Raw genomic sequence first — 13,464 nt, 5'->3', positions numbered from 1 at the left:
CCAACAACATTCGAACTAAAGAATAAAAATTAATGAAACAGGGCAAATCAATATAACTTTTCTAATTATCTGAACAAAAAAGAAAAAAAGATTATATAAATGGAGAATCTTTGTCTTATTGACACACCAACTACTAAACTAATAACTAATTAATGGCAATATTTCTCCTTGAAGCATTACTAATGATTCAATTTGTTTGGTTGGCTTGAGTAATAATTGGATCTTTGTCTTCTTTTTTGCTTTGGCTTTTTCACAATTCTAAAAGAGGGGTATCATATTCATTCGTCCATATATTGCTATCGTAAACTCAAATGACTTAATTAAAAAGCAATTTGTATAATTGTCCTTATTTCATGTCCTTTTTGTTCAAACTATTCGGCGCTAAGCCAACATCAAGTACGCAGCAAATTTCCAAATTTGCAATCTTCTTCGACCTACATGCTCGATAGAGATTATTTATTTATTTATTTATTCTATTTTGAAAAGATTAATTGACAAAAATGTGACGTAGTAGCTCAATAATGGACATTGCAACATCAATCAAAATATTTACAAATTTAATTAATAAATTAGGAAATACATATATAATTCTATTGCATGATGGGCATAAAATAATTAATTAGAACAATTATTTAGAAACTCAAATAACACTATCTTCTTAATAGTTTGCATGCAGTATTGTAAAATACATAAAACACGTGGCCTAGGGCTTATATATGAGTATTGTGGCCATGCATCACTTCCATGCAAGTAATTAACATTAATTTGAAGAAATCCATGCATGCCCATCCAGTAAGATCATGCGATTCTTTAAGAAGTTAAGTTCGCCTGTGTTTAAATGTAAGCAGGAATCCATTATGAATTTTAATATATATTCACCTAATCTAGGGTTTAGATACTCAATTCTATGAAATTTAATATAAAATATGAAATACTTGTAGAGATAATGCATCATCGAGTTTAATCTGATGGTAAATATACTTTATTACATACGAAAATGCTTTGCGTCGAGCAGATAAAATAGGATCTTTGAAAAGGTAAACTATAAAAAGAAATGCGGGAGGATAAGGCCAACAACCCAATTTAATGATAATATAGATTAATAAGAGAAGCTCGTGTAAAACTTATGTGAGACCATCATTCCTCACAGAATATGAAGAGGAGATATATGGAGCTACAACTACAAGTCAGCTTTGGGGGGGTGGGGGTGGTATTTTCTACTCTCTCTCTCTCTTGTGTGAGCCAACCAACACCTCCTTGTTAGGTTAGCTTTCATTTTCCAAGGTGGTTTTGTTTTGTTGTTTCTCAATGATTTCATGGATATTGTTGCAACAAGTATCTGCCAAGGATGGTCTCACCCTATGGTCTGGGAAGCTGCACGTTGTGGCTTTAAATGTGGGCTCACTTAGAGAGCAACTCTAATTCCCCCTCATTAGCCATTGCATGCCTTTTACACCTTCTTTATCGTATATTAAAGATCATCTAAATTATTTGTTGTTCTATTGATTGCCGACAATGAGAGACAAATATTTGAGCAATTGGCAATTTTTTCATTTTCTGGGGCTCAATACCAAATGAGAAAAGGGTACAGTAGGCCAAGTTTTAATTAGGCAAATAGGCCTTTCATGGGGTTACCCATTTGCTCCCTGACCCATTCTATTCATTTTTTGTAGCATGATGCATGCCACTGTATTTTCTATCTAGAAACTATGAATTTAGTTACGAATTTATTGCATGCAAGCTATTAGGATAAGATATCACACATTTGTCATTTTCCTTTTTTTTTTGTCCATGCAATTAATTAAGAATTACTTTTTAAATAAATAATAAAAAAAAATAAACCTAAAATAATATATTTGATGAACACTTTTGTAGAATAAAGGAGAGAGAAGAGGATTGAAAATTAAAGAGCAACGACCGCAGACTTGAATGGTCTATTTGTATTTATGATTCATTTGAATGGAGAGATGCTAAATGTGTTTTTCTCCTTTCCTTCTATGAATGGTCAATTCCTCGTCCCTTTCCTATTTTTGCATATTATAGTTAAATTTTATTTTATACCTATTTTTTTTTCATTTGTAAATAATTAATAGTAACAAAATATTTTTAAAAATATATGTAAATAAAAGGATAATTTGGGTTATTACTTAAAAATAAGGGGGGAAAAAAAAAAAGAAGTTAGCGGGCGGTTCCTTTCTTTAAACCTCAAATGGCCATCGTATGTAGCCCAGATGGCAAAATGTTTGGGTTTGGCCCATAGACAATACCATAACTTGCCGTGATGACCACAACCTTATGGAGGCCCAATAATAATAATGCTTGCAAATCCAAAACTCTTCCGCGAAATTATCAACTTGATTTAAGTACAGAAATAGATTTGAAATTAGCATTGGAGAGTATTCAATGTTCCATTCAGTATAATGATTCAAATGATGAAGTGATTACACCATTAAAAATTGAAAATTTTACTGCGATTACAAAGATTTAAAATCAAAATTTGCATCTTCGATGGTTTTAACAAGTAAAAAGTATGTATGGGTATATAAAATGAAATGTTTATGCATTTCACCTCTTTGCTTTAGCATTATCCTTTATTTGAAATATAAAATTTTATACGAATCTAATTGTTTTTTTTTTTTTTTTATCAATTCTTATGTTTTAAATAAAAAAATTTAATTTTTTAATTTAAAAAAATTATTAAAAAATATATTTATTTATAATTGTGTGGGAATGCTTTTAATTATTTTTTTACAAATAATTTATTTCAAATAAATCCTATTTTATTTATTTTGAGTTATAAATTACTAAGTCTCTTGGACATGCCTAGCCTAGCTTAGCATAGTGGTTGATGGCATATTCAAATCCCTGCTCTCCCGCTTCCTATTCAAAAGACAAAAAAAAATCTCTTAGAGCTCTTCTCTTCTCACAACTTTTACCTATTGATTTAGAGGGTATTTGTCATGAGCTCAAAGTAATTTATCAAACAGCCTCTGAATTAATAACAAGAAACGGACGGTTAGCCTAGCTAAAATACCAACAATATCCGAAACAAGGGCACGGAACATTGGATGGGAAGGACTTGGATCGCTTGAGCCAGGCAAGCAAATTAACAAATCTACGTTCATTGAATCTAAAATCCCACTGACAATTGTAATTTTTGAAGAATCAAAAGCAGCACTCAGCTGAGAGTTCTCACTAGCCTATGCCAAACAGTTCCAAACAAATCCAACCGAAGACATATGCCAGTTGAGAATGTATTGCCATATTAAACAATGCCGAATCCTTAGCTATTAAGACCGTTGTATAACCTGCTTGCATTGAGTTATCAGGCCTAATAACCTCAGAACTAGCCTTTGAGTCCATTGGAAACAAAGATTGGGCTTTGCCATTAGAAAAAAAAATTCACGTTGGGTTAGTTTCACCACAAATTCTGATAAAAGTAGAGGTGGCATTTCCGTAGTTTCGTTGCAAGCATAGGGGCAGATCTAACTGTTTACCGAATCACGTGCATCAGCATTCAGAGATGGGCAGGGAGCCTCCAATCCAGTTGAACTATTGCTTCCTCGGCTCGCTTGTTTCCTCTTTGCTTTTTAGCTCCTCTATTGAGCTCTTTCTGCTAAAGCCAAAAACCACATACTACAATAACCGGGCTGCTTCTTCCATTACCGAACACAGCATAGCGAGTTTATCCAGAGATGTGGCGGTTCGTCGGTCGCGGCCTTCGCGTTCCTTCTTCTTTTTCTTCTAAGAAATCGATCTCTAATGATTCTCTTAGATCTCACATTTCCAGATTTTTCTCTACTGAATCCGTATGTCTTCTCATTCCTTCTCAGCTTCTCATCTTTTGTGATTCGACTTCCCTTCTGATTTGAATAAGTCTTTAGGGTTTTTAATGGTCTAGATTCTTTTTATTTCTGCTTGTTTTCTGTTTGGAGGCTGAGAAAATGTAGGAAAAGATAGGAATCTCAACTTTTTTTTTTTTATTTCATCGAAATTGGGAATGTAAGCGCAAATCAACTTTCTCGATTATGCTTGTTGGTTTAGTAGAGTTGAGCTCTTGTGAATTGAAGGAAACCAAGATTACAGCTTAATATCGAATAATTCTGCCCGCTTCCTTCTCTTGTTTTGTTGTGTATGTTTGTGCTTTTTTCCCAACGAGTTGACACTGTAGTCTGCTTTAGTTTTGATAGGAAGTTATTTTTGGTTTTGATTTTTGCGATGATCATGTGGCAGACTGGGGGACGATCCTCATACACAATTGTTGATCATACATATGATGCAGTTGTGGTAGGAGCAGGTGGTGCAGGGTTGAGAGCTGCCATAGGACTCTCAGAACATGGATTCAACACTGCTTGCATTACCAAGCTTTTTCCAACTCGTTCACACACCGTTGCGGCTCAGGTAGAAATTTGGATGGTCCATAATTATATATATTGCATGTTTATGTGGATGGTTGGATTAGAATTTTGGATTCATAAATTTATTCTTCATTTTATGCTTCCTAAAGTAATTTCTTTAAGCATCCTGGATTGTTGCGTGCTGGTAGCATAGCATTGATGTTTTTAACAATAGTTAATTATTGGGTGCTCTTTGGCTTAATGAGGCATGGCAATCATAAGGGCATGTGCATTTGTTGTGTTTAATCTGATCAATAATTGGGATCATAAGGGCATATGCTCTCTGTGTTTGATATGATTTTGTAAGTTGTAACTACATGTCTATTGGATTGGGCTTTGCTACTGCATATCTAACCATCATTGATGTCAGTCAAATAAGCGACCCTATATAAATCCTATGCTATTTGGGTTTGATATCTTGCTAAATGTGATGGAAAAATTTTGTAGGGTGGCATCAATGCAGCTCTGGGAAATATGACAGAAGATGATTGGAGGTGGCACATGTATGACACTGTCAAGGGAAGTGACTGGTTAGGTAAGTGAATTGTTCATGCTTGGAACTCAACTATTTTGGTTGGGTGTTTATTACTTACAAATTGAAATTGGGAAGTTGAGATATGGACATATAGCAATTAGTTTGCTTTGTTGGATTTGATGGTTTACTGAAACTCTCTTCCTTTTAACTTAGCTTCTTTGTAAGTTAGAAGATGAAGTGGTATGCAAGCACAATAAACCTATGGACTTATTGTGGTTTCTCATTTATTTATTGAAATGTATACTATCTGGAACAGAATGCCACTTTCATTACTTCTCAATTTGAAGTTTCCTTGTATTTGCAAGTAACTGGTCTATGGACTCCATTCAATTCACATGCTGCTGTGTTGATGAGTACTTTTTTTAGAATTCTTTTCCCATTTTTTTTCATTGTGCATTGATGTCCAAGGATATATCTACAGGTGATCAGGATGCCATTCAATACATGTGTAGAGAGGCACCAAAGGCAGTCATTGAACTTGAGAACTATGGGCTGCCATTTTCCAGAACTGAAGATGGACGAATTTATCAGCGTGCATTTGGTGGTCAGAGTTTAAATTTTGGAAAAGGTGAAACTAACTTGTAATTGGGAATTGAGTTAGATGATAGATGATTTTGTTAGTAGCTTTCTAATATGGGGTTTTCAATGTTGCAATTGGTATAGGTGGACAGGCATATCGTTGTGCATGTGCTGCTGACCGAACTGGGCATGCTCTTTTGCATACTCTCTATGGCCAAGCTATGAAACATAATACACAATTTTTTGTGGAATATTTTGCTTTGGATCTACTAATGAATAGTGATGGTACGTTTACAGATGTAATTTGCAATCAGCTTATTTGTATTATGATTTAATTACAGGATCAGCTTTTTTGTGTTATGATTTAATTATAGCATCAGCTTATTTGTATTATGATCGAATTAGAGGATGATGCAGGACTTTTACAGAACCAGATGGATAATTGTCCAAGGGTCTGATTTTCTTTCTTGATGATCTGTGCATTTTTGTGATGGTTTTTAACATGTACCTTTTTTTGTTTGCTTAGCACTGTTTAGTTGCCTCTGCTTTCAAGCCTTCTTACATGATGTTTATTTGACGTTGGTGCAATTATGCATGCTTTCACATGTATGCACAACCCTGTGGATATACATATTTTTAGGAACAGAGTTGTAAGCAAGTAGCAAAAAATCGTATTCAAAGCCAAAGACCAACTCTTTGTTTTCATGCATAATACCAATTACCAAAGATGGGAGGAAGTTGGGAAGGCCCTATTCCTGGTAGTAGGTCTACATGGCAGAAACAGCTTGTTAGTTATTTTTAGGGGTTTTGGGGGACTGGCGTTCGTATTGGATGATGATTGTTTAGCTAATTGCTAATTCCAACTAACTTACTCAGGTTCATTTTTTTGTGTTTTTAATTCTCGTGGCACGTTACATCAGTTATAGTTGTTTGCATATTTTTATTGTCTTGTTGAGTCATGCTTAGCTGCATTTACTTTCAGTCTCTATTACAATGTTTTTATTACTATAAACACATATTATCTTTACACAAAGGGCACTTGGCCTTTCCCCAGTATAGACATTGTATTTGATTTTTTAATGCCTGGAGGCTTCATGTGTGGAAAATTGACAGACAATTGATTTCTGATATTTAGGTAGCTGCCAAGGAGTAATTGCATTGAATATGGAGGATGGAACATTGCATAGATTCCAAGCTGCTTCAACCATCCTGGCCACAGGGGTATTATATTTGTTGCTGATGTTGTTCAGATTACTGTAATGCTTGAAGAGAGACTATCATATTTCAATCAATCTGTATTTTCTTGTGACTTCCTTTTAGGGATATGGTAGAACATACTTTTCAGCAACCTCAGCTCATACATGCACTGGAGATGGCAATTCTATGGTTGCAAGGGCTGGGCTTCCTCTCCAGGTTTGTTGCGCTGCTTAATCTTGAAGTGGGTTTATATAGAGTTGTCTTTTTATCTAGATTTTTTTTCTTGATATATTCTTTTTGCAGGATCTGGAGTTTGTTCAGTTTCATCCAACGGGCATATATGGGGCTGGCTGCCTAATTACTGAAGGTTGTTGTTGTTGTTATTTAATTCATAGGAAAACTACCATATTCCAGACTTTTCTTCTTGCTTTAATTGTTATCATTTTATCTTTCTTCAATAGTTGATTCTGACTAAAGTTCAAATGCATGTTGAAAATAAATCCTTACTATTGTTTTCTGCACCTTGTAGGATCTCGTGGTGAAGGTGGTATTCTTAGGAACAGTGAAGGTGAACGGTTTATGGAAAGATATGCTCCTACAGCCAAGGATCTTGCATCTAGAGATGTTGTTTCGAGATCTATGACCATGGAGATTCGGGAGGGTCGTGGTGTAGGTACGACTGTTTCTCATAATTAGATATTTTCATCTTGCAGGGAGGCAATTCTGTGCTAAGTTTGTGTTAACAATGAGAACTGTACTTATTAACTAAAACCTCGCCTAAAGCATTGATTTGATGATAGGCCATTCTTGAATTGCTCATATCTATGGATTGCATAACTAAAATTATTTCTGGTTTTAGTAGTAATGTATCAGTAGCAAGAAATATTTATGCTTACGGTTACCTATGTTTTGTATAACATGCTGATAAAAATATTTGACTTGTTTTTGGAGTCAGCAACTGCCAAATTTCTTGTGTCAATTGTGTTTCTAGCATTTAAAGCCAAGTTTGATTTCGATTTTTGGCAGGACCTTTGAAGGACCATATCTATTTGCATTTAAATCACTTGCCCCCAGATGTACTAAAAGAGAGGCTTCCTGGTATTTCTGAAACTGCTGCTATTTTTGCTGGTGTGGATGTTACAAAGGAACCCATCCCTGTCTTACCTACTGTGCATTACAATATGGGTGGAATTCCCACAAATTACCATGGAGAGGTGAGTTGGCGAGTCACATATGTAAGAATCTGTTATCACTAACAATAGCGTTTATGGCTAACATTGGGTTTGATGTTCCATTGAGTGTTTGAGACAAAAGTAGTAAAAATTGTGGATGTTTTATGGTTAAAATATTATACTTCTTAGATATTGTTCATGAAAGAATGCACCAAATGAACATTTTTCATTTTCCCCTGAAATGGAAGGATATAGTCCTTGTAATGTATAAGAAAAAATAAAAAAAACTTACCATTCACCTGCTTTTGAAGTCCTGATAAATTTGTGCTTATTTATTCTTTAGGTGGTTACTATTAAAGGCAATGATCCCGATGCTGTAGTTCCTGGTTTAATGGCTGCTGGAGAGGCAGCCTGTGCATCAGTCCATGGTGCCAATCGGCTTGGTGCAAATTCTCTACTTGACATTGTTGTTTTTGGTCGAGCTTCTGCAAATAGAGTGGCAGAGATCCATAGACCAGGTTTCAGCTAATAAACTAAAAGAATCTATTGTTTTATCTAAAGGAAAAAAGAAGGCTTCAGCATTTGACAACTTCTAACTTTACAGGGGAGAAACAGAAGCCTTTGGAAAAGGAGGCTGGAGAGAGGACCATTGCATGGCTAGACAAACTGAGGAATTCAAATGGATCATTGCCAACTTCACAAATCCGGTTAAATATGCAGAGGATAATGCAAAATAATGCTGCTGTGTTCCGTACACAAGAAACATTGGAAGAAGGTATGCTACTGTAAAACAATTGATTTTTGTTTTCCTTAAAAAACCGAACCCTGGAGTTTTATCAGTGCTTTTTGTGCCATTATTTTCCTCTTCCCTTATTCCTCCCCTTCCTCCTCCCCTCCATCCCCTTTGTCTTCCCCCTCCTTTCTTTCGTAGTTAACATTGAGCAAAGGGAGGATCTTACAGTCAAAATGTTCATCTTATTATGGTATCTAGTTGCATGAGTGTGTAATGTTGCAATCTTTAGTCAGTTGGTTATTGTTGGCATATTTCTCTTAGAAGGCCGCTTTCTCCTTCTCTGTTGCTACTGCAGGTTGTCAGCTGATTGACAAGGCATGGGAGAGCTTTCATGATGTTAAGTTGAAAGATCGCAGTTTAATATGGTTCGTTGTTATTGAGGATGCCAAAGTTGTAACTATTTATGATTGGCCAATCAAATGGGCTTACTTACTGGTTTCTTTTGACAGGAACTCTGACTTGATAGAAACCATTGAATTGGAAAACCTTTTGATAAATGCCTGTATCACAATGCACTCTGCTGAGGCTCGGAAGGAGAGCAGAGGAGCACATGCCCGTGAAGACTTCTCTGTGAGCTTGGTGTATTTTAATATACTAATATTCTATTTATTGCCAGTTTTCTTGTAATAAATTAATTTTGCTCTGATTCTGCAGAAAAGAGATGATGAAAATTGGATGAAGCATACTTTGGGGTAAGTCTCATTTCTCATGCTTAGTGACATGCATCCATGAGAACTAAATTTATCTGTAATGTAGGGTGAGGTCATGGAGTGTAGTATAGAGTGAGGCACCATCCGCCTTGCCAATATAAATTTGTTATTGGAAGTTTTCTTTAATTATAACTGGTAGGTCAAGCAAAATAAAAGTTTTATCATGAGATGGAAAGATAAATCTGTTATCCAATTAATACATTTAGGATGCAAGAGTTTTTTATGTCATTTTGTTTTTTAGAATGTACAATTTTGGTATTTTGTCAGATGATTTTAGTTCCATTTGCCACAATGTTTATACCTGTAGTATGAGCTCCTACCTTTTTTGTGGCTTAAATATAGTCTCTTGTACCCCCTAGCATTGGGGAAGTGGGAGGGTGGTTGTCAACAAGCTTAGCTGGGGCTCTGAAAATGTGGCTTGTTAGCACTTTAGTTAGCTATTAATATTTGAGAGAGCGGTGAAATTTTTTGATATAGGCGGTAAAAATGTCGGAGGATTATGATTGATATTCCTTGTTAACATGGTCTTGTTCATTTGGTTTGCAGATATTGGGAGAATGAAAAAGTCCGACTCAATTACAGGCCAGTACACATGAATACATTAGATGACGAGATTGAATCATTCCCGCCTAAAGCTCGTGTTTATTGATCCATTTGCTCATTGAAGAACTGGGCAAGGTGTATGGGGATGGTTAATGAGGAGACAATAACCCCATCATAGTTATAAACATGAGGTTGCAATAAATATGTTATAGGTACAGAATTTTGGCAATAATTGTTGTATTTGTCAATGTCGAGATTGAAAGTATCCGCAAATCCTATTTAATGGATTCTGAATTCGTATGAAAAGTTGATTTTGATCAATTAATGGTTCTGCCAGTGCTAAATGCTGGAATGATCATTAGGTCCTTGAGACTTTTTACTTAATCGGTTATCCCTTGTAATTCTGTCACTGGTTTGAAGTTACATTTGGGCCATTTAGAACTGTTAATATGATAATACATTACTTGCTGTGGGGAGGGTGAACTTGCCTCTTATTTGGATCCTAACTATTTCTTGAGCTCCACTTATTACATATGGTAATGGAAGTTTGGACGATATGCATATGCCTCGATTTATATATTTCTGATTTATCAATTCCGTAGGACAAACTGCAGTTAATGAGAAAAGCTAAAATTTTAAATTTTTGATCGGTTACGTTGATAGCCTTGCATTGATGCCTTAAGCCCCAAAAGGAACAGATCAAACCCTAAAATGTAAGAACTCAAAGGGCAAAAGAAACTTTTGTCCTCTCATTTTCTTTACTACCTCATTTTGTTCTTAAACAGTATTAATGAAACATCAATATTAGTAGATTTGGCCAAGGGCTGAACAATCGAAACCAGACTGAAATGAGTTAAAACTCATTTTTTACTCAAACTATAAATAAACTATATCAGAATTGAATTGGAATTAAATTGACTGGTTTCTAGTTGAACCGTCTTTATTTCATTTAAAAAATTAATTTTGTTTTTAAATTTAAACCATTTGATTTAGATTGAGATCCAACCGTAATCAAAATTTGAATCAAAATCGTGGAATTCACAATTCTGATTTTGATTCACACTTTTAGGTGAATAAGAACTAATGATTCCGGACTGATTCCAACCGATATCGGCCCAATCACAGAGTCTAACTATTAGAGACACCGAAGTGTGGTAGTGAGTACATAGCAATTGGCAAACATGACATGAGATAAATTGTACAATGAAATGCATAGCGCCCATCGAGTAAAAATTCAGCTGAATTCTTCTGAGTTAAAAGTAATTTATACAATAACAATCACTATAAAGTAACATAAAAAAGAGAAGGATGTCTGATTAAAAAAAAAAAGAGAGAGAGAGAGAGAAGGATGGCTTACATCTTTAGATCAAGTGGGTGGTGTAGTGTACATATAAGTCATCATGATATTGTTTAATAGGTTTGATTCCTGTCTTCTAGAACGACTCATGGACAGTGGTTTTGGTTTTGAAAAAATATGGAAATTGAAGAAAGGGGAAACCATCTAATGAGTAGGACACTTGATTAGTCAAAAGAGCAGTGTCTCCCACTACTAAGTATTTAACGTCTTTATTCATCAGCCACATTCAAATCCAAGGACTTCTTCTGCTACTAATTCCACAAAAGCAACTCTTTAGATCAATACATCAATTCATCACAAATTTGACTCCTAATTTCACCAATTTCTCATCTTTAATAATTATAATATGAAAAACTCCTCACTGTTTTTGTTCGTCAATTTTGTTAAAATTTTATTCCCATTGAAACCAAAAATTAAAGAAAAATAGAAAAAATATATATTTTTACTTAAAGAGTGACAATACTTTCATTTATCTTTATTAATATTATTCACTTAAAAAAAAAAAACTACCTCGCTATTATGACATCAGCCATCATACCCAGCCGGAGCAACTGCTAACCAATTTAGCAGTTATAAAGACGTTGTATTAAAGAAATCAGCGGTCAACATATACAGTGGATGAAAAGATGTCAAATCTCATAAAATATACAAGTTTTTTTTAAGTCATTAATCACCTATTATAACAATCTTATGTCTCAACAAATTCGTTATTATCTATTTTTTAATTCGTTATTATCTATTAATAACTTTATAAAAATATCTTCCCATAGACCTAAGTTCTCTATATATAATTGTATTGATTTTAATTAGGTTATTATTAATTTCAAAAATAATGCAAATTTTGATACAATTATACTACGTTAATTAGAATCACAGCCTTTTGCATAAATATATTATTTTCCAATTTTGTAAATTTTTTTGGGATAAATTTAAATAAAGTGTAGTTGATAGTTGATGATAAAATTAAAGATGAGGTGTTGGTGGTGGAGGAAAGATGAACGGGTAATCAGAGGTCTAATCATAGTACTAACTACGGCGAATATATTATGACATGAAATATTGTCGTTTTTTAATAAAGGGTTAGATTGGTCCTCATTTTCCCTTTTATAATTTCATGCATAAAAAACTAAGTGGAGCCTGGCCAGCCTTGTGTTCTTCGTAAATCAGTGCTTAGTCATATGATTTCAATCAAAATTGGTGCTTGCATGTACTGGGTGGGGTTGCCTCTTTTCAATCCTTTACTCTGCACTTTTTTTTTTCTTCAAAAAATAAAATAAAATAAAAATTGTAACTTATTAATATACCATGTTATATGATGTGGTGTATTAAATTAATAAATAAATTACATATTAATCATTAATATATTATTTCATCAATTAAATTTAATTTTATATCATTAATTTTGAAAATTTATTATTTAATTTCGAAATTTAATCACTAATAATTATTTATCCTTGAGTTTTATAAATTAAATTAGGTCTTTTTGTCTATTTTATCATTAACAAATACCATTTTAAGTAAGACTTAATAATTAAAAATATATATATATATATGAAAACAAGCACATTCTTTATTCTTCTCGTCTCTTCTTGCCAAAGAGAGGAAGCGAGTCTCTCTCGAAACCTCTACCATTTTCATTCCTAAAGAACAATTTAACCTTCCTTTTTTTAATGTCTCAAAGTGGAACTGGACGATCTCTAAGCCCCCCCCCACCTTTTTCCATCATTGACAACTTACTATGACTCACCACTTTCCTCCACCAATTTTCAGCCCACTATCACATGACTCTCCACTAAATTCAGTCTTCTCCCTCCCCAATTCAGCTCTAAATTTCATCATTTTTACGGGTCAAGTCCTACCCGCGAACTCATCAATGGGTTTCTTCAATTACTTAAATTTTGTATTGAATTGATAACATGCTTACCATTTTCGAGATTATGCACTGTAGGTTTTAACGGCTAAATTGGATTGAGCTGACTTATAAATTTGACGAAAATAAAAATTAAGAAATTAAAGTTTTAAATTTTTAAAATATAAAAATTAAATATTAATTAAAAGATGATAAATTTCCCTTTAGTTTTACTGATTTCTCCATCAAAAGCAACTTCCACCTTGTCTCTCCAATTGGTCCAGTATTTTCCTCTTTGTGGACCCCATTTGTACCCACTTTTTTTCTCATTACTATTTGGGCATTAGGGACCCACTAACCGCCCTAAAAGAACGGACCTCATCGCTAAGCCT

The 13,464-nt window shown here is 34.1% G+C and overlaps 1 protein-coding gene across 1 annotated transcript; it reads left to right on the top strand.

Annotated features, from left to right (window-relative positions):
- Positions 1–3,498: 3,498 nt before the first annotated feature.
- Positions 3,499–10,187, top strand: LOC110634321 (succinate dehydrogenase [ubiquinone] flavoprotein subunit 1, mitochondrial). Its single transcript, XM_021783267.2, has 16 exons — positions 3,499–3,809; positions 4,234–4,401; positions 4,845–4,932; positions 5,354–5,500; positions 5,596–5,736; positions 6,587–6,672; positions 6,772–6,864; positions 6,952–7,015; positions 7,178–7,321; positions 7,675–7,862; positions 8,164–8,338; positions 8,425–8,595; positions 8,909–8,978; positions 9,063–9,183; positions 9,268–9,305; positions 9,870–10,187. The coding sequence occupies exons 1-16, from the start codon at positions 3,696–3,698 to the stop codon at positions 9,970–9,972; spliced, it is 1,911 nt and encodes a 636-aa protein (XP_021638959.1). The 5' UTR covers positions 3,499–3,695; the 3' UTR covers positions 9,973–10,187.
- The last annotated feature ends 3,277 nt before the right edge of the window (positions 10,188–13,464 follow it).

The sequence above is a fragment of the Hevea brasiliensis genome, chromosome 16, assembly GCF_030052815.1.
Source record: "Hevea brasiliensis isolate MT/VB/25A 57/8 chromosome 16, ASM3005281v1, whole genome shotgun sequence".
In the NCBI taxonomy this organism is placed as follows: domain Eukaryota; kingdom Viridiplantae; phylum Streptophyta; class Magnoliopsida; order Malpighiales; family Euphorbiaceae; genus Hevea; species Hevea brasiliensis.
The sequence above is the reverse complement of the archived record's forward strand: the minus strand, read 5'-3'. Positions and strand labels throughout refer to the sequence as shown.